General features: G+C 36.6%; 1 protein-coding gene across 1 annotated transcript in view; it reads right to left on the bottom strand.

Annotated features, from left to right (window-relative positions):
* Positions 1-24,308, bottom strand: part of SKAP2 (src kinase associated phosphoprotein 2) — a gene marked incomplete at its 5' end in the record, with an annotated part of 47,319 nt that extends 23,011 nt beyond the window's left edge. Inside the window, 5 exons of the mRNA XM_009698923.1 lie at positions 13,643-13,744; positions 14,109-14,172; positions 15,079-15,203; positions 23,414-23,497; positions 24,231-24,308. Of these exons, the coding sequence (XP_009697225.1) occupies positions 13,643-13,744; positions 14,109-14,172; positions 15,079-15,203; positions 23,414-23,497; positions 24,231-24,308 (453 nt within the window). The remainder of the gene's footprint in view (positions 1-13,642; positions 13,745-14,108; positions 14,173-15,078; positions 15,204-23,413; positions 23,498-24,230) is intronic.
* Between the last annotated feature and the right edge of the window lie 156 nt (positions 24,309-24,464).

The raw sequence follows: 24,464 nt of genomic DNA, 5'->3' as shown, positions 1-24,464 counted from the left end.
AGCAGGAGTTTATAAGGTTCTGTGCATTTTAATAGTTTGCATACGAGACAGCTGAAGCTAATGACTTTATAGAACACGATTAGCTCAAATGACTCAGTTTTGTCCAGATCTTGCCAAGTCTCCAGATGTGAGGTTTCCTGAATTCCTTGAGAAATCTTGCACTTCCCCCCCCACCCCAGTTGCACTCCTTGTATCTTGAAAAGGTGCTACTGTGCACCACCATTACTCCCAATTGTGTAAGCAGTCTGAAAAACCAAACCAGACACCTCAGCTACAAGTAAAGCACTGCCTCCTACTGAGGAGGCCTTGTAAAAATTACCTCATCATCCTCACAGAAAAGAGGATTATTGTTATAATTTAACTCAGGATCAATGTTGCAGGAAAAGGAGGTGAGAAGCAGAGGAAGTGATATTGGAGTGCTGGAATGTCGCTTAGCCATTTTTTGAAGGAAAAAAAAAAATCTCTCTTAAAACAACCATCCTGTGACACCACACAGTGAATCTAAGCATATGTTATGGTTTGGCTTAATCAAAACCAAAAAGCAGGTATAACATTCCCTTCCTAACAAAAGCATTTTGGAGTTACAGCATTTGCTACACTAAAGAGGTAAGTAAACCTCCAAAAAAGACAGTCCCACCAGGGATAAGTACAAAATATTCTTTAAGGCTACAATTCTCTAGTCTTGCACAGAAGAATGTTGTTTGGATCATGTAACTATTGCTATGAAGAACAACAGAGTGAAGCAGTAGAGAGAAATGAGTAAGTTTAGAAAACTGAGAAAAAAATCTCTTTCTAAATACATCTGTGAAAAAGACACTGCATTTCTCCTATATTATTGCACACATACCCATCCACATGAACTATACTAGGTCAATGGATTAAAAAGACATGTTTTTAAAAGCAGGAAGATACTATACGACTTCTTACTAGAAACTGGAAAAAACAAGCAACAAAATATTTTTCTAGCAGAAAGTATTTTTAATAATGTTTTAGGGCAGAAAGTACGAAGACTAAGTGATCAAAGAACACATCTTTGTCCTTGGAGGAAAAACAGTTACTCTCACACAAGACAGAAAATTGAGCATTGTTGGCAAGGTCACCCACAGCTGCTGCAAAGTGGTTGTCACTCTACTGTGCGTAACTTTACCAAGTTTTCAGGAAATTTAGGAGCATGCTTTGCTGTACTTACCTTCCCTACTTGTTGAGACCTGAATATATATTAGCACATTTCCTCTTTCTTCTTCTTTCCTTTCCACAGTACCAAGTGTCCCAGTACACTTGTTTCCTTGCCCTTGCCCCATTCTGTAGTCACAATTGATTCATATAAAGACTATATCCTCTTCAGACCCCACAAATTTTGTTCATTTACCAAACACAGACGTTGTTAATATGAAAGCTGCTGTTTCCAGGGCTTCACAAGGCCCTTCAGGCTTTAAGAGCAAAATATCACAATGGGAGAAAAAACATGCTCAGTCACCTGAATGACAGAAGAGAATATATTCATTAGGACAACTGAACAAACCACAGAGGTACAGGCAATTCCTGGTTTTAGTTATGAATATATTAAAATTTCATGAACTCAGCTTCCTGTTTAGAGTGCCTGCTTGGAGCTCTCCTTACAAATAAGCAATCTTCAGTCATGTTTTGAGTGACAGTCTAAATCAACTTAGTTGTGCAGTTCCTAGCACCAGTCTTCCAAACAACAAATAAGTTAAAAATCTCCAATTAAAAAAAGGCAAGAACATTACATTCTCTACATTCTCTTTTTTTTTTTCTTAGACATAGACCCAAATGAATTAACAGTTTGTCAATTTAAAGTTAAAGGAGGAAAAAAATTAGCTAGTCTGACAGGATTAGGAGGAATACAAGTATGTAAAATCTTAGTTATACCAGTAGCAAGCTTGCAAGGAGAGGAGGCAGAAAAAGGCAGGAAAAGCTAGTACATACCAGGAAAGACCATTTAGAATGTCTGATTTTGGAATACTAAAATTTCTTCAGCAAAATCATCTAATTATTATTAATAAAATTCAATACAAATATGCCAAAGTGCAATGTGCACTGCATAGAAATAAGGGATGGGGTTTGCACTGACCTTTTTATTTCCTCATGAAGAAAGACTTGATAATAGTAATTCTTCTCAAGAGAAAAGATAAAGGTCATCACAAGCAAGTTCAATCGTGGATATGCACACAATAATTATTATGAAGAATAAAATAAATTAGAGACATCCACTTCCAGAAACTCATTTGTTCTTTTCCCATTTTTATATTCACAGGCACTTTGTGTTTACAATTAAAGTCAATATTTCAGGGATTTGTTTTCAGAAATCAAGTCTCTTAGAATTGTCTAAACCTATATGCTGACTGAACTGGTCAGAGTATATTAAACTCAGAAAACAAAACACTATTTGATGGGCCAAACAAGGTGAAAATTTCATGAGTGAGTCCAGAACCCAGCTCCCTACAAATTCCTTAAGTTTGATTAGGCACTTTTTAAAATGTTACCTACATTTTTTTGATCAAGAGATCAGATAACAACTTCCACACCTGAACAGAAGCATCTCTGAAGGTTTCATGTTAGCTTCCAACAAAAGCACAATTTTGGCTCCACTTCTAAAAATATTCCTAAAGCCTCAAATTTGGCATACAAAATTGAGGCAATAGGCATCTTACCTAAATCCATATTTAAACGTTTAAAGAAGGAATAAAATATTTTAAGATACTGCTCTTAACAGGCCTCAACAATGTAAAGGAAAGCTTCTGGGGTTTAATGTTTCTACACGCTCATCTAATTATTTAGCTGAGTAACAAAAAATGCTCCCTCCTCTGTTCCCTCTCACCCTCCCAAAAAAGTAGTTGCAATTATTGGACAGAACGCAAATTAGTAGCTTCAAGGGACAAAACAAACAATGATTTTGAAGTTGATTCTGTGGTGGTATTGTAGGTTCACAGGAATTTGCACTAGAGATTGCTTGCCTAAATACATGTGGCACGCACGTAAGTACATTCTTACATATAAACATAACAAAGATTTATGTGAATTCTCTGTAACTAAAATAAATTTGTTTGTTCTCTCAACCCGTAATAGCTCTTAGTTATGTAAATAGTTTAAGTGTTCAACATGACATTTTATAAACCTTATTATTAAAATGTTTTGCTAAAATAAATGTGGTGGTTATTAAAATCTACATAGGAAATATAAATAGTTCCCTATGTAAATATATCTAGCAATGAAATATTCAATTAACTAATCTATACTGTATAACTCTGTACTACAGTGTTATTTGACAACCATGTACAGGGGTTATATTTCTCAGGCTTAAATTTATATGATAGACAGAAAAAAACTCTGCAAACGTCAAGTAAAGTTTGTCATATTCGTTGATCAGCAGCAAGATTTAAATTTAAAAGCCATTTCTGAAAAGTACATATCCATAATTGCGACAAATGTGATTTGACATAATATTTACATACATAAAATTCATCAAGAAAGCATCTTGTTTAAACCACATAATATCCTTTAATAATCTGCAGGGTTAAAGTATTCAAATTTATAGTCTGATTCCAGAAATGAACTTACTCAAAAAAGGGACAGAAGACAAGGCATTTCAGCATAGCTCACGTTAGCGAAAGGAAACACAATACAGTTGTTGGCATGTTTCCACAAGAAAAGTCTGGCTCCCAGATGCTTCTCTTATAACTCCTTTAAAAATGTTCTACCAAGATATCTTTGCATTCTCTGTGTTGATCATTAACTGCACATTGACCAAAAAAAAAAATTCACCTTCATGAAAGGTAACAAACCCACACCACTGCCTCTTTTCACTGTTTATGGCCCATGCCATCAAATTAAATTAGATCAAGTACGCTAAATCCTTTCTCCAGCTTAAATGATGAAACAAAGAAATTGCAAAAATGTTCTTGTTATGATTAACTAGTAAACAAAAATCAGGTTAAATCAGAAATAAGCAGAAAATTATAGCTGCAATGCATACTGTTTACACATACCATATTTTGGGTAACATTCTCACAGTCATTTCTACAAATACCATCCCACTCCCCCATTCTCACATGTTAGGTCCAGAGCGGGACCAGCAACTCTGGACGTCAGATCTTGCCAGCCCTACATGCCACACACCGTGATGCACCTCAGAGAGACGAGGTAGGATAGCAAGGATCTGAAAACAGTTCATAGGCAGGAGATGACAACTGCTCCTCCAGCAGCCCACCCTGTTACTGTGGGATTGGCATGCAGCTTGATCTCAGAAAAACGCAGGGCCCCCAGAGTCCCAGATCACCTGAATTCCCTCGCAGCCGGTACTTTGGGTTACCCAGCTCTCACACCACAGACACAACACAGTCCCAGTTGCACTGTAAGAGCCACCATTTGTAGGCCTGAGCTAGGCTATTTAACAAGAAATCGTGTCTTTTCACCTGCATGGAAATTATGACAAAATTGTATCCATGGTGAACTTTTGTTTATTGAATTATCTGAAACTACTGTTCAACATTTAGTAATGGAGGTGCCTCACTTCTTAAGGAAATAAATTTGAGACAGGTATGGAAGCAAGTAGATTCGTTTAGTATATTTTGGGACAATGGAAGGATGACCTTCATGCTAAGATCCACAGGCTTTTCTGTGGACAGTGCTTTGTTCTGAAAATTAGATTACTTCCTTTAATTCCCAGTTTCACTCACGGTTGCCCTCAAGATTCAAGGACAGAATAATTTTTACAGCCTGCTAAGACAAAATCCTTCCACAAAACAAAGATAGAAGTACTGGAACCTCTTCCTTAATGATATTGAAAGTTCCTGAGATCTTCAAATAGTTTTCATTAGAACACAAACTCAGAGTTTTTGGGTGGAGGAAATCAAGACCTGCTAGGAAAAAAAACAGACTTCAAAAAAAAGGACTGAAACAAAATATCCCCTGTGCCAACCATCCCCTTTCGGGATGTGAAAACTTTCCTCCTACCTCACTGTCTAATCCAGCTCTCACTGACTTGCCAGAAAACTTTCCCCAGTCTCTTCTGGCTTCTTAAGAAAACATTCTTCCCTCCGCTGCTGAAGCTTATCAGTGTACCTGCACTGTGCACTTCCCTGGAGCATCCCTCTCCCTGCTGTAGGGCACAGCAGGCTGCTGCACCTCGCCCTCTGCCTGGTCCACTGTGTGGTCGGGGAGCTCTACCCTGCTGACCATTTTCCTTTCCTAGGAGCAACCAACCTGCTTCTTTCAAAGACTCCTACCCAGCCGAGGGAGTTGCAGCCAAGACAAGAAAAGGGGCAGCCTTTTCCTATGTTGCCTTCCTTGTATATGTGTAAACTAAATATCACATCCATTGCAAAAACAGTATGCTGTAACACACAGGCAAATCAGGTATACATGCATACCAGCCAGCAAAATTAATAAAGCTCTGGTTAATTAGTAGTATTTTGTTTGGCTAATTTCTCCATTTTGAGGAGAGTGGGAAGGAAAGTGCATAGCAGATAAAAAGGACATTGAGAAGAAAAGATACACAGAAGGATTTATGCTGCTGCCTTTCTTAAGGCTGGAAAAATTCAAGTGAGAGATTTGTATCTACAGTAACAGAGTGATTAATTCAGCCTTTAAAGCCCACCTTGTAGGGTCTTATTTGAGAATCCAGTTGTATAAATTATGGTTCTTTAACAGCTACCTCATGGAAACCAGAAAAGTTGAGAAGCAATAGCCTGAGGCACCATATAACCTCTAGTTGCTCATTTCTCAAAAAGCTCTACCTAATGGTTTTAATAGCCTGATATGCAGTCATTGGTCACAAATTCAAACAGTAAAGGTTCCTTGATCTACCTATATAGTATTCACCAGAGTTACGCCCAAGCAGTAGAGCAAGCCCAACATTTCTATTTTCATAAATATACATAATACAATTGACATTTTTCTTTGAACTTGCTAAACTACAGCAATTCCTCAAATTTATGGTTAATAAACTCTCTCACATACCAAGACATTTCTTCTGAATGCTTTGCATTAGAATTACTGCACTGCTTCTTAATTAGATGAAAACAGTGCTACCAAAGAAAACTACTTTGGTTTCAAAAGAACGAACTTTGGGTCCATAACCCATTGAAGACATGCATGCATAAACAAAGCTTTGTTCACATTTAACATGAAGCCAGCTGTCAGAAACAGAGGCAACACTGAAAAAGCTATCATACAAGTAAAATTACTTTGTCTGATTTTGTCTCACCAGGATGACAAGCTTTTCTGAGATGGGATTCTGTCTCTTAATAACAAACAACTTCTGTCACATACTGTTCACATCAGACTGGTTTTACAAATCAATAGCGTCAAACGTCATTTAGTGCTAGTGCACAGAAAATAGTATAAAAATGACTGATCAGTAGTTGCAATAAAATATCTTATTTCAATAAGTAAATTCCTTTCAATGAGTTGTGTGCTAATTAGTTTTTGAAAGAGTTCTTTAAACAAAAATGCACAATTAAAAATAGTCATTTTTAGATATTATGAGGTTATGTCTTCTAATTTTAAGGAAATAAGCTTCAACATTCCAATAGACGATGCAGATTTAACAATCTATTCCTGGTTTATTTGGAGGGGGGTTTTTTTTTGGTCTGATTGGGCTTCAGGGTATTTTTTTTTTTTTTTTTAATCTCTGAAATACAGAAATAAAATTCAGCCTTTGCTAACACAAGACTTTGATAAACATAGCCTTTCCAATATGAACTCCTTCAATTCGTTGTAACAGTTGACCATAACTTCAGGAAGGTCGCTTCTGTTTTCTCTACTTGTAAACTCTGAAACCTATGAAGGCTGAAACATCTGAAAACTATGAAGTCATGCATGTATCTCAAAGACAGGAGAATAAAAACCTAAACTGAACAACACATTTTTCATTTACTATAGATATTGTAATTAACTGCTTTGAATCTCACAGTTGACCAAATTTTCTGCAGCAGAAGTATATTACTAAAAAAAATATTCTTTCCTAAGACTATTTCTCAGTAGATAACCCCACCCCAAGTCCAATCAGTGACTATACGCATCACATGCAAATCAGACTAAATATGAAGACTCAGTTATTATTCCGTTTTTACTGGCCTCCTCACTTGCGTGTTTGTGAACATGTGTGTGACGGGGAAGCAGGGGCTGAATTGTAGGCTTCCTGACAGCTATGGAACACCTGTTGTTCACAGATCACCACTTAATATTCACTTTACAAGAAACAGAAGAGCTTGTGAATCTTATTTTTCCTTCCAAAGACTTGCCACTTCCCACTCAATGGACATCTCATTCTTTTCAGCTACACCAGATTGTCTTACCTCCTCTTCCATCACTGACACCTAACATCAATAGAAAGAAAAGGTTCCCTCTTTAGATGTAGGATTACATTAATTGAAGATAAAGCCCAAGCTCTTTGGGGCAAACAAAAGCTGAGGTCCAGGTATCAAGTTCCTAACCACCTTCTGGATGCAATGTCTTTAAATACAAAAAGTTATCTGGATTCATAACTCATGTCTCGTGAGCATTTAGTACTAGCTGAAGGACACTCCAAGGTATATATAAATCCCATAAGCACACTGTATCAAAATCCAGAGTGACAGAGAATTCAGACACAGCTCCATTTCATCATAGCAGTTGGGATTCAGCAATATACAGTTGAAAGAGATTGTTTTTCAATTATTTCCATGTCTGGCATATAATCAAAGACACTTAGTAGACCCCAAATCCCAGTGATCAAGACAACAAAACCACACATCTTAAACGGAAAAAAATCTTTACTATTCCCTGACACCAAAAGGTACTTTACATCTGGTTTTCACTGCTCTTGTATTATTTTAATTATTTTTGACTTATAGCAAACTGAGTAAACCCTGTAGCACCCCCCTTCTCCTTATTCTGGTACTCCACCTATCAGCAAGATACTATGGACAAAACTACTCCATATATAAAAATAATGCAATGGCTAAACAAGTGAACAATACTAATTTCTTAACAACATTGAGATCCAATCTTTGAAAAAAATGGTTTCGAAGAATGATCTATCCTCACTGCTTTAAAAGGGAAAAAAATCCCTTGCTGTGTTCTTGAATCTGAAAAATGTTTTAATGGAAATTATTCAAAACACTTTCAGTAATTACTTTGGAAACTCATCTTTAGTACTGTCCTCAAAAATGCTGATCTTACATCTGGTCTTTTCAGCTTCAAATATTCTAGACCCTACTTACATGTTATACTTCGAAATCACTTCATTTACTAATTAAAAGCACTTAGAATTCTTTCTGCAGAAAAAATAAAACTAAAAAATTGATAGCCCATCAGCATTATATACACTTTCTGTGGGCAAGAAGTAAAGAATTCCCTAACCACTTGAGGCAAACAACAAATGCTGGGAGGAATTTGCACAATATATCAGGATATGTAATATACTGACTTAACAGCCATGATCACAGGTAACGTCTCAGATTCCATAATCACCTGTATGATCTGCTGACTTAAACCTACAGCTCCAGGTAACAACAAGCAATTAACAGTTTATTCATTTCAGCTTACTGGTTTTGAGAACTGATTATACAGCTGTAACCCACAACTGGGACTGCTTGACACCAAACACTATGTTGGGCCCACGGACCTTGACTGCGATATATTGAAAATTCTAAAATAAGCAAAGGTCTCCTGCAAAGGCATTTTCATTAACACAGTGCTGTGTAATCTTCACTTCTAGAGCCAAAAAGTCAGTACATCTGACACTACATTTTGAGAACACAAATATTTGCTATGAGTTGGTGTTCATGAGTGACTGATCAAACTTACACTCAAACTCCACTACATAATGATTATTTCCTTCTTCCAAGAAAGGGTAAATCAGAGATCATGTTCTTCCCCCCACCCCCATGTTCATGAAAAGGGTACATCATCATAAAAGCAACTTGCTTCTTCAAAGCTCAAGCAATCCAGCAACAAGAAAGGATGAGGATGGTATTAAGTTATGTTGCTTAACTGCAGAAGTTAACCATTAGCAAAAATTAAAGCAATAAAGCTGCTTAAACAGACAACCATAAGATAGAGACAGGATGATCATTCCCCTACCTTCATATGCAATGTCAGAAATAAGTTCTGAAACAACATCAATATAATTTTAAAACTATTTAAAAGACTTTGTTTAAAATAAATAAATTTAAAAGTGTTTCTTTGTGTAGCACACTTCTTGCATAAAACCTAAGACATTTCCTACCTTTCCCTGAGCTTTGCCTTCGTTACAGAGTTTCCCTAGGTAAGCTTCCAACTACACTGCAAAACAGAATTATTAGCCAGCTAACTGGGCTTGACCACACTGTTTGGCAGGGGACTGATAACAGGACTGAAACGACAAAAGCAAGCTTTCCATTCCCATCATCCTTGGCCCAATCAGAGATTGGACCAATCCTCAAATTTAATTTACAGCAAACTAAGAACCGACATAAGTTGTATTGGCTGGGTTAGCTCTCCACAGCAGTTCCCCTGACCAGAGATCACCACAGCACTGAATTTCACCATCCTTACCTCTCTCCCACCCAAAAGTTCTCTGTTATGGACAGGCTAAGAAGAGATGGCACAAAGCCAACAATGCCAGCCTTGTGTCACATCAGATTGCTTCGGGATTTCCAACCTTACCTATTCTGTAAGCACAGCTTTTTATCTCTGCGCACCAACTAAGCACCACCAAAGTAACAACCAAATCTTATATTTAGAATCATTTTAATGGCAACTATATTGTAAGCCATGGAAACTACTGCTATAATGCAAGTTTGTGAGAAGAAAAGGAATAGAAGAAAAAAGACAACACAAGACTAAAAATTAATACAAGTATGTTAGCTTAGATTAACACCTCTTTTCTCCTACCGTGCAAGAGTGTTGTAGACAGTACGCAAACTGAGTCGAAGTTGTGAAAAGGATCAAGGTGGCAGGCAGTAGTTCGCACTGCAGTTTTGGGTACATGCTCCATACAGATGTGAAACCACAGAAGACAACACTGAAAGGCCCTTAAAAATTATGTCACTAAAATCCTGAGTTAATAAAAAAATTTAGTCTTCAAGGGCTGTAACAGATGACATTTTTAAAGCCGGCAAATGTTCTCTCTTCTGACAAGGACAACTCCATTGTTTAAAACACCACTAAGCTAGAAACTCTATGCATGTAGGTAGCTCTACACACACACAGAGTTATTTAATACAACTTCAGAAGTTATTTTATGTTACAGCTTATATTATCCAGCTGTGGACTGTAAAATTATATACAGTGTACTAAGGTAAAAAATAAATAGCTAATTAAGCAAAAATAGGCCTTTATTGACAATATTTTTAATTTTGCTTAACTAAGTTTTCCTCTGTGTTTTTATTAAAAAGCAAAAAGACAAAAGCTTAGTTTGTTGAATACAGTATAAAGCTTTCTTTTCCTTAAGAATCTTGCAAGGAAGGTTTTACAAGTTGGGAAATCTTTGGCAGTTCTGACATTTTTGACTCTACCTGAATAACCGCAATAAAACATCAACTAATACTGAGAACCAGGAAAATGATGCCTCTATGGTAAATATGAATTTGTACATGCTATTAAAGAAGAAAGGGACTTAACAGATCAAAAGAATAAATTTTCCCACCTCTGTACTCTCTCCAACTATCAACCCACTCCTCCCACCAGCAGACAGTACAAATTGGACGCCACTGAAAACTATGCTTTTAATAGGCTTATAGACTGCTACCATTCTGGATACTGGTTTGAAGCGATCCAGCTCCTGCCTGGAAAATTCATCTACACTATCTCCTGCCAAAAAAAAAAAAAAAAAAAAGAAGCTAAGCAATGAGATAGCCAGAGAATACAGCACTAGTCAGTCCCAATTACTGCAATAGTTCTCAAAAATTCCCAGTTTTCAAAACTGTGCAAAAATTTCCATATCCTCTTTTTAATCCAAACATTCTTTATTCAAATACCAAGCCAAATATTACCAAATAGACCGCATCATGAACTGGCTTAATTTGCTTCTGAAATGCTAATATAAAAAACACTGGAGAACCACATAAATGCAAAATTTTACTCAGTTGAGAAACTGCAAATTATAGCCAAATAAATAATAACAAGGTACAATGAGCTGTGTACCTGAAAATCAATATTTATAAAGCTAGTGGATCTGCAGAAACAAGAGGATCAGAAGCCTCTAATATGAAGGTGTTTTGAGGATAAAAACAAAGTGAAGATTAATTTCTTTTCCCTCTTCACAGGTATCTAGCATATTTGCCTTCTGCATTCCAGAGCTTAGCATAGTTTTACAGCTGTACTAATAATTCTTTTTTTCTGCTCTCTTAACAGGCAGAATTCCTTATTTGTTCTGTATTAAGTCAGGTAACAGCAGGGATAACGATGCTCCACCTTTTGACCATGAAAGGAAGAAAGAGTAATTCACTTACCCGGCAAAATAGAAAGGACAGCCAACTGGAATTAAATGCAACCAACCAGGCCTAATTAAGGCAGATGAGACCAAACTGGAGTATGCTCTTTTACTATCAAGTTTAGATGAACAACTATACAAGAATCAAACAAGGCCTACTCCTGTGAGGTTTGTCAACTAGCATTTCATCTAATACTCTTCAATATGCCATAAAGAAGAGAAGGACTGCTTTAAGACATCAGAACCGTAAGTTTTTAATTCCATTTAAGCAAATGACTATTAAAGCACACTTATGGAAGAGAAAAAGACACTTTAATCACCTAAAATCTATTAAAAACTTATGCTTTACTTTTACTCTAGTTATGCCAACACATTACAGCCAAAATTAAGAGTTCCAGCGTACAAGGTAAGATGGTCCTTCCTGAAAAGTTTAAAGTTCAAACAGAAGAGATGGAGAAAGCATGAGATAAAGAAAGATAATCCCTACTTGATAATATGAAAATGAAGCACCAATCCAAGATCATGGGTAAAGGAAATTCATTTAACTAAAAACTGAGATGAGATTTCTTGAATAACAGAAGAGCTATCCTTTATGACAGCTGTTCTGTTACATTTCAGACTTATTAGCCACATTAGGAGACAACGGTTCCTGGAAAACTGACATAAAAATGAGATGTAAGTGAAAATACTCTAAATTCTTGCAGAATCATACCAAGGCAGCAATTCTCTGAAGACGGACCTCAAAGCAAAGAACTCAAAGCACATATTAACTATTGGCCTTTCACCAATGTTGTATGTGTTACTGCTCCAGATCTACTTACTGTTTGAGATTCAAATGAACAGGTAAGATGAGTGAAGTTTGTAAAAGAGTAATTTATCCCAGGATACGTCCAGAGCTTCTTTAACAAAAGCATAAGCAAGCATAGAAGATCACCTTCTGTAAGAGCCTAAGCATCCAAAAAGCACTGCAATAGGGTTTGGCAGTATCCTCTAGCTATAAGACTAAGCCCTAAAATGTAGTTTTTATATTCGCTGCAGAAAAGTTTTTCAGCCTGCATGACACACTGCACCCCATTTCAGCAGAACATGTATTCTGTGGTGAAGTACTCTATGTACAATTCAAAGAAATGGAACCAAAAAAATCAGCTCAAAGAACTGAATGCTGCTACAATTTTACAATTTTATAATAATCATTTTCACCAGTCATTCATGTCTCTGCTCCCTTGGTTCACTGAAATGACCTGAAAATGAAAACCAAGGCATGCTGTAAAATGTTCTTTTCTCCAGTGGTCACAATATTCAGCCTAACAGATACAGAGAGTTAGTCAGCATCATAATGACACAACTAATTTTTCCTCCCAAGTTGTTGCTGATAATTGCACTGCCCCAAACAGCAAGGGGTGCAGACCATTACTTCAGACGAAGTGATTATTAATTGTCATATCACTTTAAGAGATCATTTGTTAACCAATGGTAACTGAAAAATTGATTTTTTCATAGCTTCTTAAAAGATAACCAAGAACAGCCACCTTTCTTCTAATACCTGAATGTCTATAATCAACCCAAAGAGCTTTTGCCAAGCTCTTTTTCTTTTGTTTTGCCACCTGATAGATACATTTGGACATCTAGAGGCACAATCACTTGACCACATCAGAAAGTCCACAGTAAAAACTTTCTGTATAATCATAGTCATGCTGGAAGATATGAAACAAAACAGCATCAATACTCATGTTGCTTTATTTACAGTTCATCTCCAGAGCCCTTTCAAATCAACACATTGCTTTCTTGCAGGATTATAATATCATGTATTAGGCAGCAGCTGATAACATATGGAGTGATAGCAAATTTTTGCTTAACACAAATGCCAAAATGAATAAAGAAAAAAAATGATGGGCAAGTTGGTGGAAAAAGCTGTAAGGCAAGTCAATTTTTTAATTAAAAAAAATTGCATACCAGATAATGTTAATGAGCCAAAAGTCCCCCGAGACCACTTCTACATGTTCTGCACTATTTTGATGCCCCTGCTAAAGAAGACTGAACCATTCTCCCACAGACCTGGTTGAAGGCATGTTCTTTTTTCAATGTCATAACAAAACTTGCAATCTGAAAGTATCTTATTCATGGGGTTAATTAACTCACTCACTCTTAGTCAGTCAGTTATCAAACTAGAAGTAGAGAAGACAAAATGATCACAAGTCACAAAGTAAAAATTTTCAACAATACCTTTAACTTCTTCATAAATGCTATCATCTATTGGTTCACTGCTCACTTGTCCAACATCATCATATTCCTCTTCCTCCTCAGGAATAGTATTAGATTCCATATCTATGTAACAGCAGTTTAAAAAGTTAACATTCACCAGAAAAGAATGACTAAGCAGAAATTTATGCAAAATGAAAACACATTTCTTCTATGACTTGGTGCTTACAGTATATACTGCTTATTTTCTTATAATGTTAATAAGGGAGAGCTTTCAAGCTAAGCAGTACTCTTGCAGAAAAGCAAAAATCTTGCAAAAGGAGAAAAATCGTATAAAAACTACAACATGACTGAAAACTAGGACTTGCTATTCAGAACTTGGACAACTGGGAATACTATATATGCAAGCATGATAGATATGTTAAGGGACAGAACTACCATCACTAAGCAGTACTGGCAATAAAGGCTACTGCTCTACTGGCTGGCTTACCTTGAATTACAAATTTGACCTGCTGTACCCATTCCTCTGCTTCTTTAGGAGTGGCAGCTGTAAACTATTAAATGTTTATTAATAACTACTAGCAGTAATGACAAACACACAACTACAATTTCATTAGCAATAAAAAAAGAGGGACTGTAGCGTTCTCGTCACATCTTCAAGAAACCATTAGTAATTCTTTTCATGTCTTCTGGTACTTTTCTTGCAAGGATGCTTCTTATAATGTACAGCTAATTTTGACAAATTTACGTAATTGAAGGAGAGGATGATGGATTTGAAACTCTGATCAGCAGCTGGCAGCTGTGCAGAAAAAAGCTGCTTCTCTTCATCAATGTCAAAGCCAGAACTGATGAACAAAATTTGCCCTTGACAATTAGAAGACACCCATGAATTTCTTTAGACTGCTGGGTACAGTTTTCTTAAAAATGTTCTTGTCAGACTCCAACACACTACCTGACAGCTTAATTAACTGGCTTTCAACTGCAATCTCAGATATTTAAAACTTATTAAACTTACATTCCATATTGATGTCTAGCTGATAGATCTCTGAATTGCATAGCTGATATGTGCCTTTACGTAGATTTTCCTTGCAAAGCCATGGCCAATACAATAAGCATTTAACACTGATACATATTTTAACCTTTTTTTTACTATTTAATTCATCCAAGAAATCATGCAGACATACTATACAATAGATATTAAAATGCTAACATTGAAATGACCAATAGATAAAGATGATAGATTTCCTTGTTCTCATCGAAAAAGATAATATTTGAACACATACATACATATTTTAAATCAGATTTTTTTCCCAATATATGAATATACAATAGAAGCAAGCAAGGGTTTCCTTTTTTCATTAAGATGTCAGTGAAAGTTGTTTTACTGAAATGTTAATTCAGTAACTGGAATTGTAACAGCTTTATCAATTTAATTTCAAGTCAACATAAAAAAGTCCAACCTGATAAATGCGCTTATCAGGAGCAGAGATTTCAAAACAGCAATCTTTCTTTGCATCCTTCCGAAGGCTATTATTCATTCTGACGGTGTAGCCCTCTAAGGCAAATTCACCTTTCTGTTGTTTGTCTGTTGGAGATAAAAAACAAAGTTAGAGCTTCATTTACAACAGTGAATGTAAGTGGCTCAGCAGGTTATCGCTTATTCAGATTTTGTTTTCTATTTCATCAATTTTACAAAGAACAAGGAGGTTTTTAGCAAAATGATTAACTGATGCTTCTGGAGATAAAGCTTTATCTTAAAAGAAGAGGTACACAAAAGTACATTTTCCTCTAGGATGCCTAAGGAATTCCACAGGGGGATGTTTGCAGATGGTGGTCTTATTTAGTAAGAAGTGCATGTTATGACACCTGTATCTAGGGAAAGCCAAGAACTGGAACTTGCAAGACACGTTTCCTATAAATCAGTGTCTCTTTCAGGTTCGGTAAACCAATGGGAAAACCTGTCTAGCTTAGAACTTGCTGAGCTGCCTCCTAAACTAACCACTTCACTCAAAAAATAAACTTCAAACTCCTTTTTAAGCAAAAGCTTCTTTTCACATTCTCCCACCCACTCCCAGATGTGCCTCCTTTCCACATGGCAAAAATACAGAATGGATTTTGTTATAAATTCAGGTGTGTGTTCCAAAAGCATTTCTCTCAACACAGCAAACGTTTAATTAGCTAATAAAAGTACTGAGCCCTACCACAGTTTATTATGTAGAGCCATGTGGTTGTTTTAAAGACAATTCTACTTTTCAAAGGTTCTGGTTTATAGAAGTATCACTTAGAACAGGCTCGAGTTTAAATATACTGCATGTTAGGCAAGTGTGTTCCTTCTGAGCTGTCCAGACCAAACCCTACATCTGATTTTATGTGCTCTGGTACATTTAGGTGAATATTAAAAACAAACCAAAAAAGTAAAAGTAATTCTGTTTTGCAGTTTCTGTAGATCACAGTGCAGCATTCAAGTGAAGATAGGCATCATCGGTCACATTTTGCTCAGGCAAACAAAGAACAAAGTGCAGTTGCAAATGAAAGAAAATGCCATTAAGTGCAGATTTTTTGCCATGGCAGAGAAAATCATTAATTAACAATAAGCATCAAGCACAACAGCAAAACTACTTTTAAGTACTGCCGAACAGAACTTAGGCGCAAATCGAACATCCATTGCTTATGTTTGTCAACAAAAAGAGAAAACTTCTACAGTAGATAAACCAGGAAAAACTATAATTTTCAACATAATTTTGTCATCTTTCTGGAAATTTAATAGGAAATCAATTTTTTTTTTCCACTACTGAGAGGACAAAAATTGACTAACACAGCAACATAAACACCAATGAACATAAGGGCAGTCATCATACAAATAGTCTTGCTAGTAATCTTACATGTACATAGACACAAATTCTTTGTCCTTCCACCTTTTCAGGAACTCTCACCCCAGGCAAGTAAATACCAAATAACACAATTATATGAGAAAATCCAGGGTATTGTTCTATTTTCTCTTCTAGTCCCTTCCCCCACAGTAAGTTTTATTATATCTTAAGTACTAATGATATAGTACTAATATTTTATATTTGTTCAATCCTTCACCCCTATATCAAACAGCACACAGACGCAAAATTCATGGAATCACACCAAGGCAGATATTTGAAATAGTAACTTGCAATAGGTTAACTAGGTCCCCTTTCAATGAAATTCATTTCTGCCTAGAAATTTTATTGTTTTCTCACTTGCAACCTCAGGGGGAAGATGAAGAAAAACACAGTAATTTCTCATTCTCCTATGCTAGAGGTTTATCAAAACCCAAGAAGATAGGAGGACCCAGATAGAATAAGCAAACACCAGGTTCAAAAGGTAAAAACACTTTGTCAAGATAAAAATGAGGCAAGTATTCAAATTCAGTCTTTTGGATTATTTCTGAGACTGCTCCTCTGTGACATGGATGATCCCTTTTATGGTAATACAATTTTACAGAGCTAATCTCAGATGATCTCTGTACTAGTACTCGTTCTTTCAAAGAGCATTACAATTAAAACACAACGATGCTGTACTTTGCACTGAAAGTGGAACACGGTACATGGTATCCATATTGCATTTGATTGTTTTATTATTTATACTGTCTTTGTCTTATCTCTCTGAATACGCTGTTCCAGCGCTAATGAAAATTATCTATACGCATCACAAAAAAAAAAAATATATCATTTGCTATTAAATTCCTTCACTGACCTTTATGGCAACAGACTAGTCATAGTATTGCTACTTTTGCTTCTAATTGCCTGTGCAGTAAAGTACCTCTGATTAAAGTCCAGTGTAGCGTTACACGTATGGTTAAAATGTTGACCATGAGGAAATTTTAAGGTGAGACATTTCACAGGCCTGACCCAGAACCCATTAAAGTTGACAGAAACACTCTCAGTATGCATTCACACTCCCTGTGGCAGCAAGCCAGAGATAAGACCTAGTATGTCCTGAGAAACAGCTCCACAAATACCGAATGGCAGGACACAGGTCAGCTGTAGCTCAGCTGCATGCTCTGATAGTGACAAGCAATGGAGGTCTACAAATCCCAGTTGCTCTTGCAGAATACACCTTTCCAGGTAGGACTGGAGACCAGCCCCATCACCTGAGCACCATGGAGCAAAGCATGACCCACAGTAGCTGTTTGGCCAGGCACAGTACCCAGGTGCAGGCTTGAAGGCAGGGCCATCTTGCAATCATCAGACTCAACAATCATCTCTTTTTCATTTATTGGCAAAGGCTTGCAGCTAAGTAGGTGTGCAGACAGACTTGGGCTTTCAGTTTAAAGCTGCTCTGTGAAGTTAGTGCTACAGTGACTTCTGTGAACTTTCACATTCAGAGTTATATTCTTTATATCAGAAATATCTTCTGGAGACAGTGCTTTAGGGAGAGTTAAACCGGTTTTGATATTTAAAAACTTTGAAGACTTAAAGATTTTACTTGGAGACTTAAAATTAGACATAGTTGTTTTTTACAGCGGGAGTGTCAAAAGTAGCTTCAAGAAGCACATTTACATTACAGACATTTCACTTTCACTTTGAACCCCCAATCAGAACCGGAGTTTTGCCTAGGCAGGAATACAACAGTATATTTAGGAGGAACTAGGGAGAGACATGTGGATGGAACACACTTCTCTGAAGAACAACAATATTCTTGCTGCCACTTATTTTCTCAAGATAGGGCTTTGCAAATCAACAACAGAAAACCCTTAAGCTGTCCCAGAACAATATAGAACAGAATTGCAAAAAGTATACTATCAGTCTTGCAAAACCAAAAAGGATCGCGAACATCATCAAGCATAAGTTGTTCCACAATTAAGTCAAATCTCATTTCAGAATAAGCTGTTCTTTGCTCTCATCTCCTCCCTCTCCTCTTCCCTTCTCCCCATATCAGGCACACAACAGAAAAATAAATCTGGGGCTGCATAGATCATTTTGCATCAGGAATTTAGAATTGTAAAAAGCTGGTATAACAAAATTAGGCACTAAGTATTAAAAAAAAAAAGCCAAAGCTAGTACATAGATATTTGAGAGAAATAAATATGAAGGGCTATATTTAAAATAGCGAAAATACAGATCCGAATGAAATGAGAGCCACTTTAAACATTTTTCTTACATATAAACTTCATTCTTCCTAAAAATAGTGAAATGTTGTTAACAACAGAAACAGAGCCAATATTACACTGGGAAAAAAGTGTCTCAAGGGAAGCAGAAAAAAAGGGTTTTGAAGTAACCTTGCATAACTGAGTCCATGGGAACTTTTAAAACAAAGAAGGGTAAACCTTCAACGGGGTCTTGAAATGATTGGGTTGTAAATTTGAGGCCTAAGGCAATGTGCCCATATTATTAGCACATGTAAAAAGAATTAGTGCATTCTGAACAACTGAGAGAACTTGGACAGTAGAAAGGAAAGAAGTTACAGAGAAAGGCATAAGGAACAAAGGCAAACAGAAAGATTTCAGAGTGATAAAGTATTTATAGATACTATTAGAATCTATAATTTAACTCTCTTCATCTTGAAATTAGGAGCCTGTAAGATCTTATGGTTTACATGGTTTCATGCTAAACGTAGTTTCTCATACTTTTCCATATGCAGGATGTCTGCTTTCTAAAAATAGTGTCAGTATCTCCAAAATGGTAATTCCTTTTCCAGCTTTTGGAACAGTCCTTTCCAAACACATGCATAGGCGTTCTTCCCTTTTAGATAGCAGATCTGAAATGCAATCAGCTGCTTTTTTTTTCCTCACCTCTTTCCTTTAATCTAGTCCTCTGAGAAATCTAAATTAAAAAAAAAATTAAGAAATTGAGGCAATGATTGAAACACACTATTTAGGGCACCAGTTTGTTTATACTCAATAGTTATTTTTTAAATAATGCACTATTAATGGCAAGTGTGCCTCTTGAGGTCTGAATTTAACATTCTCATAGCAGAAAATTCAGTACTCATTAGATAGATGTCTTTGATTGCCATTACCCTGCTACAACAAAGTCCTATTGAACATTCACAATTCCTGCAGATTTCAATTATGGATTCTGTCAAAAGTAAAGTCTAAGCTAAACAAGGATTTTTGCCTTTCCTACGTGGTGGTTCAGAGAGGGAGGACTCCGAGAAGGAGGTCAGTAGCTAAAAGCAAAATGATACTTCAACAGCTTTCCAGTGGGTTTGGATATCTCTTCTCACTCCTACAAGGAGAAATTTGCAAGCTTAGCATGTGGCAGAAATTCTAGTAGCCTGGTTAGGTGAGTCACTAGGGCAGATTTGCAAATGCAATTCTAACCAGGCTTCCCTCTCCCTTAATATTGTTCAGTCACCAAGTTCTTCAAAAAAATAAAACACAAAATAAAACAAAAACCCTCTTTTGAATAAATAGAAGTAGTCCATCCATTGGCCTGGCCATCACTATCTTACTGTTCAGAGAAATCAGAAATTTTCATGTCTGTTTTATTTTATTTTTAACATAAACTCATGCTTTTCTAAAAGCCTCTGAATTATCCCGCTCCTCAACATCATATTCACTGGTAGGCAAGCAGATACCATTTTCAAGTTATAAAAATGAAAATAAATTTTTAGTGCCTATTAACAGGGGAAAAAATTACCATGATGTTATCAATTACTGTCTTGCTAAACATTTAGCTGATCTCTCCGGTCTGCTGAGACAGAAGGGCATATAACATTGTGGCCTAGTGAGGAAGAAGAAATGAAGCCATTAATTCATTCATTTATAAAGCAACAAATTAACTTTCTTTCCTCACATGCACTTTGAGGTCTGAAAGGTTAGCCATAGGTGCCTGAGTACACAGGAACTGCCAGAGCTCATACAGAAAAAGGATATGCAAACAGGGTACCCAACTCAGGATGCAACTGCATGGAAGCAAAGAAAAGAGAAGGACTATAAAAGGTTTATGGAAGGAAAGACTATGAAAAGGAGGACCAGGCAAGTTTCTCGAAACCCAAGCCAGCTCTGACATTTGAACACGCTTCTCTGCAATGTTGTGGGCCGCATGCTGGCAACAGATATTGCAGCACAAGCACAAATATACACATGCTTCCTGCAATACTTATTTTTGACACGCAATCAGGTCAAATCTTTAAGCCTTGTTCCTCCATTTACTCCCCATATCACTGATGAGAGGAAAAAAGCGCAGGTGATTCGCTTAGACTTGCCTATTGCAGGGATAAATAACATTGTTTCATTATCCAATGCTGCACCACATGTATGAGGAAACAGAGGAGGAAACAGGGAAACAAGACATCCATTAGCCTGCAGGCATCAGAACTGTTAAAAGAATGTTTAGGTGAACACACATACACAAACACACAGTAATTTACTGTATTTTCACAGGCTTTAGCTTGTACTGTATTCTGCTGGACTAGGCCTCATATTTTTCACCATTCAGCTCTGAATCAATGACTCAAACTTTTCCTTGCACGTGTTTGTGAACTTTAGACACTTCCATACTTCCTGTTTTCCCAATGTAAAAAGGAGAAAACTAGAAGAATTAGAAGTGTTTTGGGAAACAACAAATCCACAGAACCTAATAAAAAGGCATCTATAGCCTCACATTTAGCATTCAGTTACATTTACACCGATATTTAAGTATGAAAATCAAACCTTGGCCAACAAAATACACACTGCACCAGACACAAAATATCGTTCACAGATTATTCGCCTACGTGTCCAGTTTTAAAGACACACACAATGTGTTCTAGGCCAAGCAGGACCTAGAATTCCCTGCCGCCTCTCTGCATTACATCCCACAACACACAGGCACTAGCACTCCATTACCTATTAAAAGTGATGCAGGCAGCAGGACTGAGCACGTATGGAACCCCCGTCTCTCTTCAAACCACATTCACATCAATGAAGGGGAATTTTCCTGTTGCGTGAATCAGCCCTGGAAACACTCAGAAGCCAGGGTCCAGCTGACACAAAACATCTGCAGACACTGCACTGGTGAGAGCAGACCGGCATCGTTTAGATAGACCCATCCCAATGATGCAGGAGGTGGCAGCAATTTGCATGAAGCTACCCAAATGCACATTTCAACACTGTTCTACAGTCGGTAAGAACACACATTGATTTTTGACGTGGTCCAAGTTATCTGGTACAGCATCAAGGGTCACAGCAAAAGAAGAAGGGCCCCAATACAACAGTGTACTACAGCAGGTACCACTGCTGGCCATAATAGCGGGAGGGAAAACAGTTTCAAGTTCTTCCAGTGACTAAATGCCACATCTCCTCAGGATTGTCTCATCACACACCTCATCCATGCTGACAATCTGCAGCTAAACATCATGATAAACAGTAGCACATACGTTCACAACCATCAGGATGACAGCTCAATTTCAAGAGCAAGCTTTGCCATGGAACTACAGCAGTCGCTGGTATCCAGCTTCCGCACAATGATGGTGATATGCTTCTGCACTGGCACAGGCACCTGTATGCACAATGGCATCAGAAGGCTGAAGAAAGAACCTCTGACCAGTCCAGAAAAAAAAACCCTTTCTTCTTCAAAGGCAAGTTCTGGAGTAACTGTTGGTCATCCTAGATCTGCAAGACAAGACGATTCCACCACGCTGCTCTAGTTTTTCTGCACTAACAGCACCAGTCACATGGAGGTAGGGCAGAAATTCATGCACCTGATTTGTTTGCTTCCTCCATGAGCTACTATCTGGAGTCCAGACATGCCTATACAATTCCCATGGAGTACATGCCTCTCCCACATCATTAGGTTACCGTTAGGAGGATCTTCCTCAAACAATCTGCAGCCAACAAAAGCTGTGAATGTATAAGGCAAAGCATCTATCTATAGATCCATAAAGGAAAGAGATCCCACAGTATTTCAGAGTCAGTTCCTAACAAGACACCAACCTGTGGAGTGCTAGGGAATATGCTTCCGTGGATCTTAACTTTCAGCATAGGTATTAGAAGTTACAACACAGTCTTGACAGTCAGGTTGTTGTAAAAGAGGTAAAAAAAAAAAAAAAAAAAAAGATGGGAAAAGGGCAGGTAGGCAGTTTTCCTGCTTTAATCCAAAGACCATATGCTAGAAAGCATAAATAATCATTAGCATAGACACAAGAAAAAAAAATGTAAAAAAAAAAAGCTTTTTTTTTATTTAAAGGTTGTTTGATTTGACTGTCAATTTTTAAAATCCAAAGTGATATTCCAACATTCATGCCACATTCTTTCTAAACTGGCCATTAAAAGGTAAAAGTCACCTTCAGAAGCTAGCTTGAGCCTCCATGACTGGCTTTTAGTCAAATATATTACTTCATTTCTAGTTTTTTCAGAACAAACTATTTAGAAAGAAACATAGAACTCCACTATACAGTTTTTAACATTTAACATTTTCCTGGATAGAACCATCTTTAAAGAACTCAGAAAGTATAATTGCTAGAGAGTGTTTTACAATTAAAATACAATATGGACAAAAAAATAATTTTCTGTGTAGTAAATCAATTGAGTACCAGCATGCTATCAAACATAATAGCTAGCTGCTATTGGCGCACAAAGTAGCTTTACAAGTAACTTAATCTTTTTTCCTCAGTCTCCCTGCTTTAGAAAATGAGCATTTCACTTACAGGTTCTGAAGAATATTTACACATTTTTACAATTCACAGCACTGTTTAAGAACCAAATATTCTTTAAAAAAAAAAAGTTTCATTTGTTTTCTTAAAATAACCTTAGATTTGCAGTTTCCAACTCCACTAAAGCTTTCATATTCTTCCGTGCATTAAAATATCATTTTTATAGTTTAACATAATTATTATGATTACCTTTGTCGCTTCCATAATAATAGAAGACCGTCTTACTGATAGCACACCAACGCTTCTGCCATTCAAAGCCAAGAAAACTGTGGTCTGCAATTAATATAATTTCTGTTATATCACCTCATGTCATTATCGAACACAAACATGTTACTTCTTTTCAAGGGTGAGGTAAGAGGGAGAGGGAGGCAGGAAAGGCACTAAGGAAAGGAGACAAAATCTGGATATGAAGAAGAGAAATGTATGACACTAAGAAGGAAATTAGAAATAAAAGTTGGTCATAAGAAAACAAATGGGAATTTGAAATCACATAAAGAGAGAAGTCATGTGTAACATTAAATATAAGGAAATAATGAACAACTTCCTAAATATTTCCTAGAGTTATTGCAGCATTAAGTGGGTATTAAAGTGACAATAAAAGATTTATTGAATCAAGGTAAATATTGACTGAACCAAAGCTGAGATCAATATTTGCCCTCTCAAAGGAAAATAAATCTTGATGCTCACTGAAACATGAAGTCAACACATGGTACTTTTACGTACGTTCCTAATGTTTTCTTCAAGAATATCTGAAAATCTCTGAATTATGGCTGACAGTGGACTTTCATAGCATGATTTTGTTAGTCAATAAATAGGATTTTCTTTTAACACTACAGAAACAATTACATGCTGTACTTCTTTTGCATAATAATGCTTCAACACTTCAGCTTCCATTTAATTTTATTTATCACTCCTCTGTTATTTTTGTGTATAACATCAAATACTGACACAGAGACTTCCCAGATACAAAATATGCACTAGTTTTCACAAAGGTAGTTAGACTTACCTTTTCTGCGTTTTTCCAGGTATCCAGCCTTCAGAACAAACTGAAGATCCTGAGCTGCAATAGGAGGAAACTGATTCCCTGAAAGAAAAATAAATTCTGTAAAGTGCTGCTTTTCAAGAAAAATGCTATAGTAGTATTAATAAACTTATGGATTTTACATTCTCAATATGCAGGAGCTACTGGAAAAAGTAATTCTAGTAACTACTCCACCAGATTATTTTAAGTACAAAAACC

The sequence above is a fragment of the Cariama cristata genome, unplaced genomic scaffold (assembly GCF_000690535.1).
Source record: "Cariama cristata isolate BGI_N322 unplaced genomic scaffold, ASM69053v1 scaffold384, whole genome shotgun sequence".
Lineage (NCBI taxonomy): Eukaryota > Metazoa > Chordata > Aves > Cariamiformes > Cariamidae > Cariama > Cariama cristata.
This window is presented reverse-complemented; position numbering and strand designations above follow the sequence as displayed.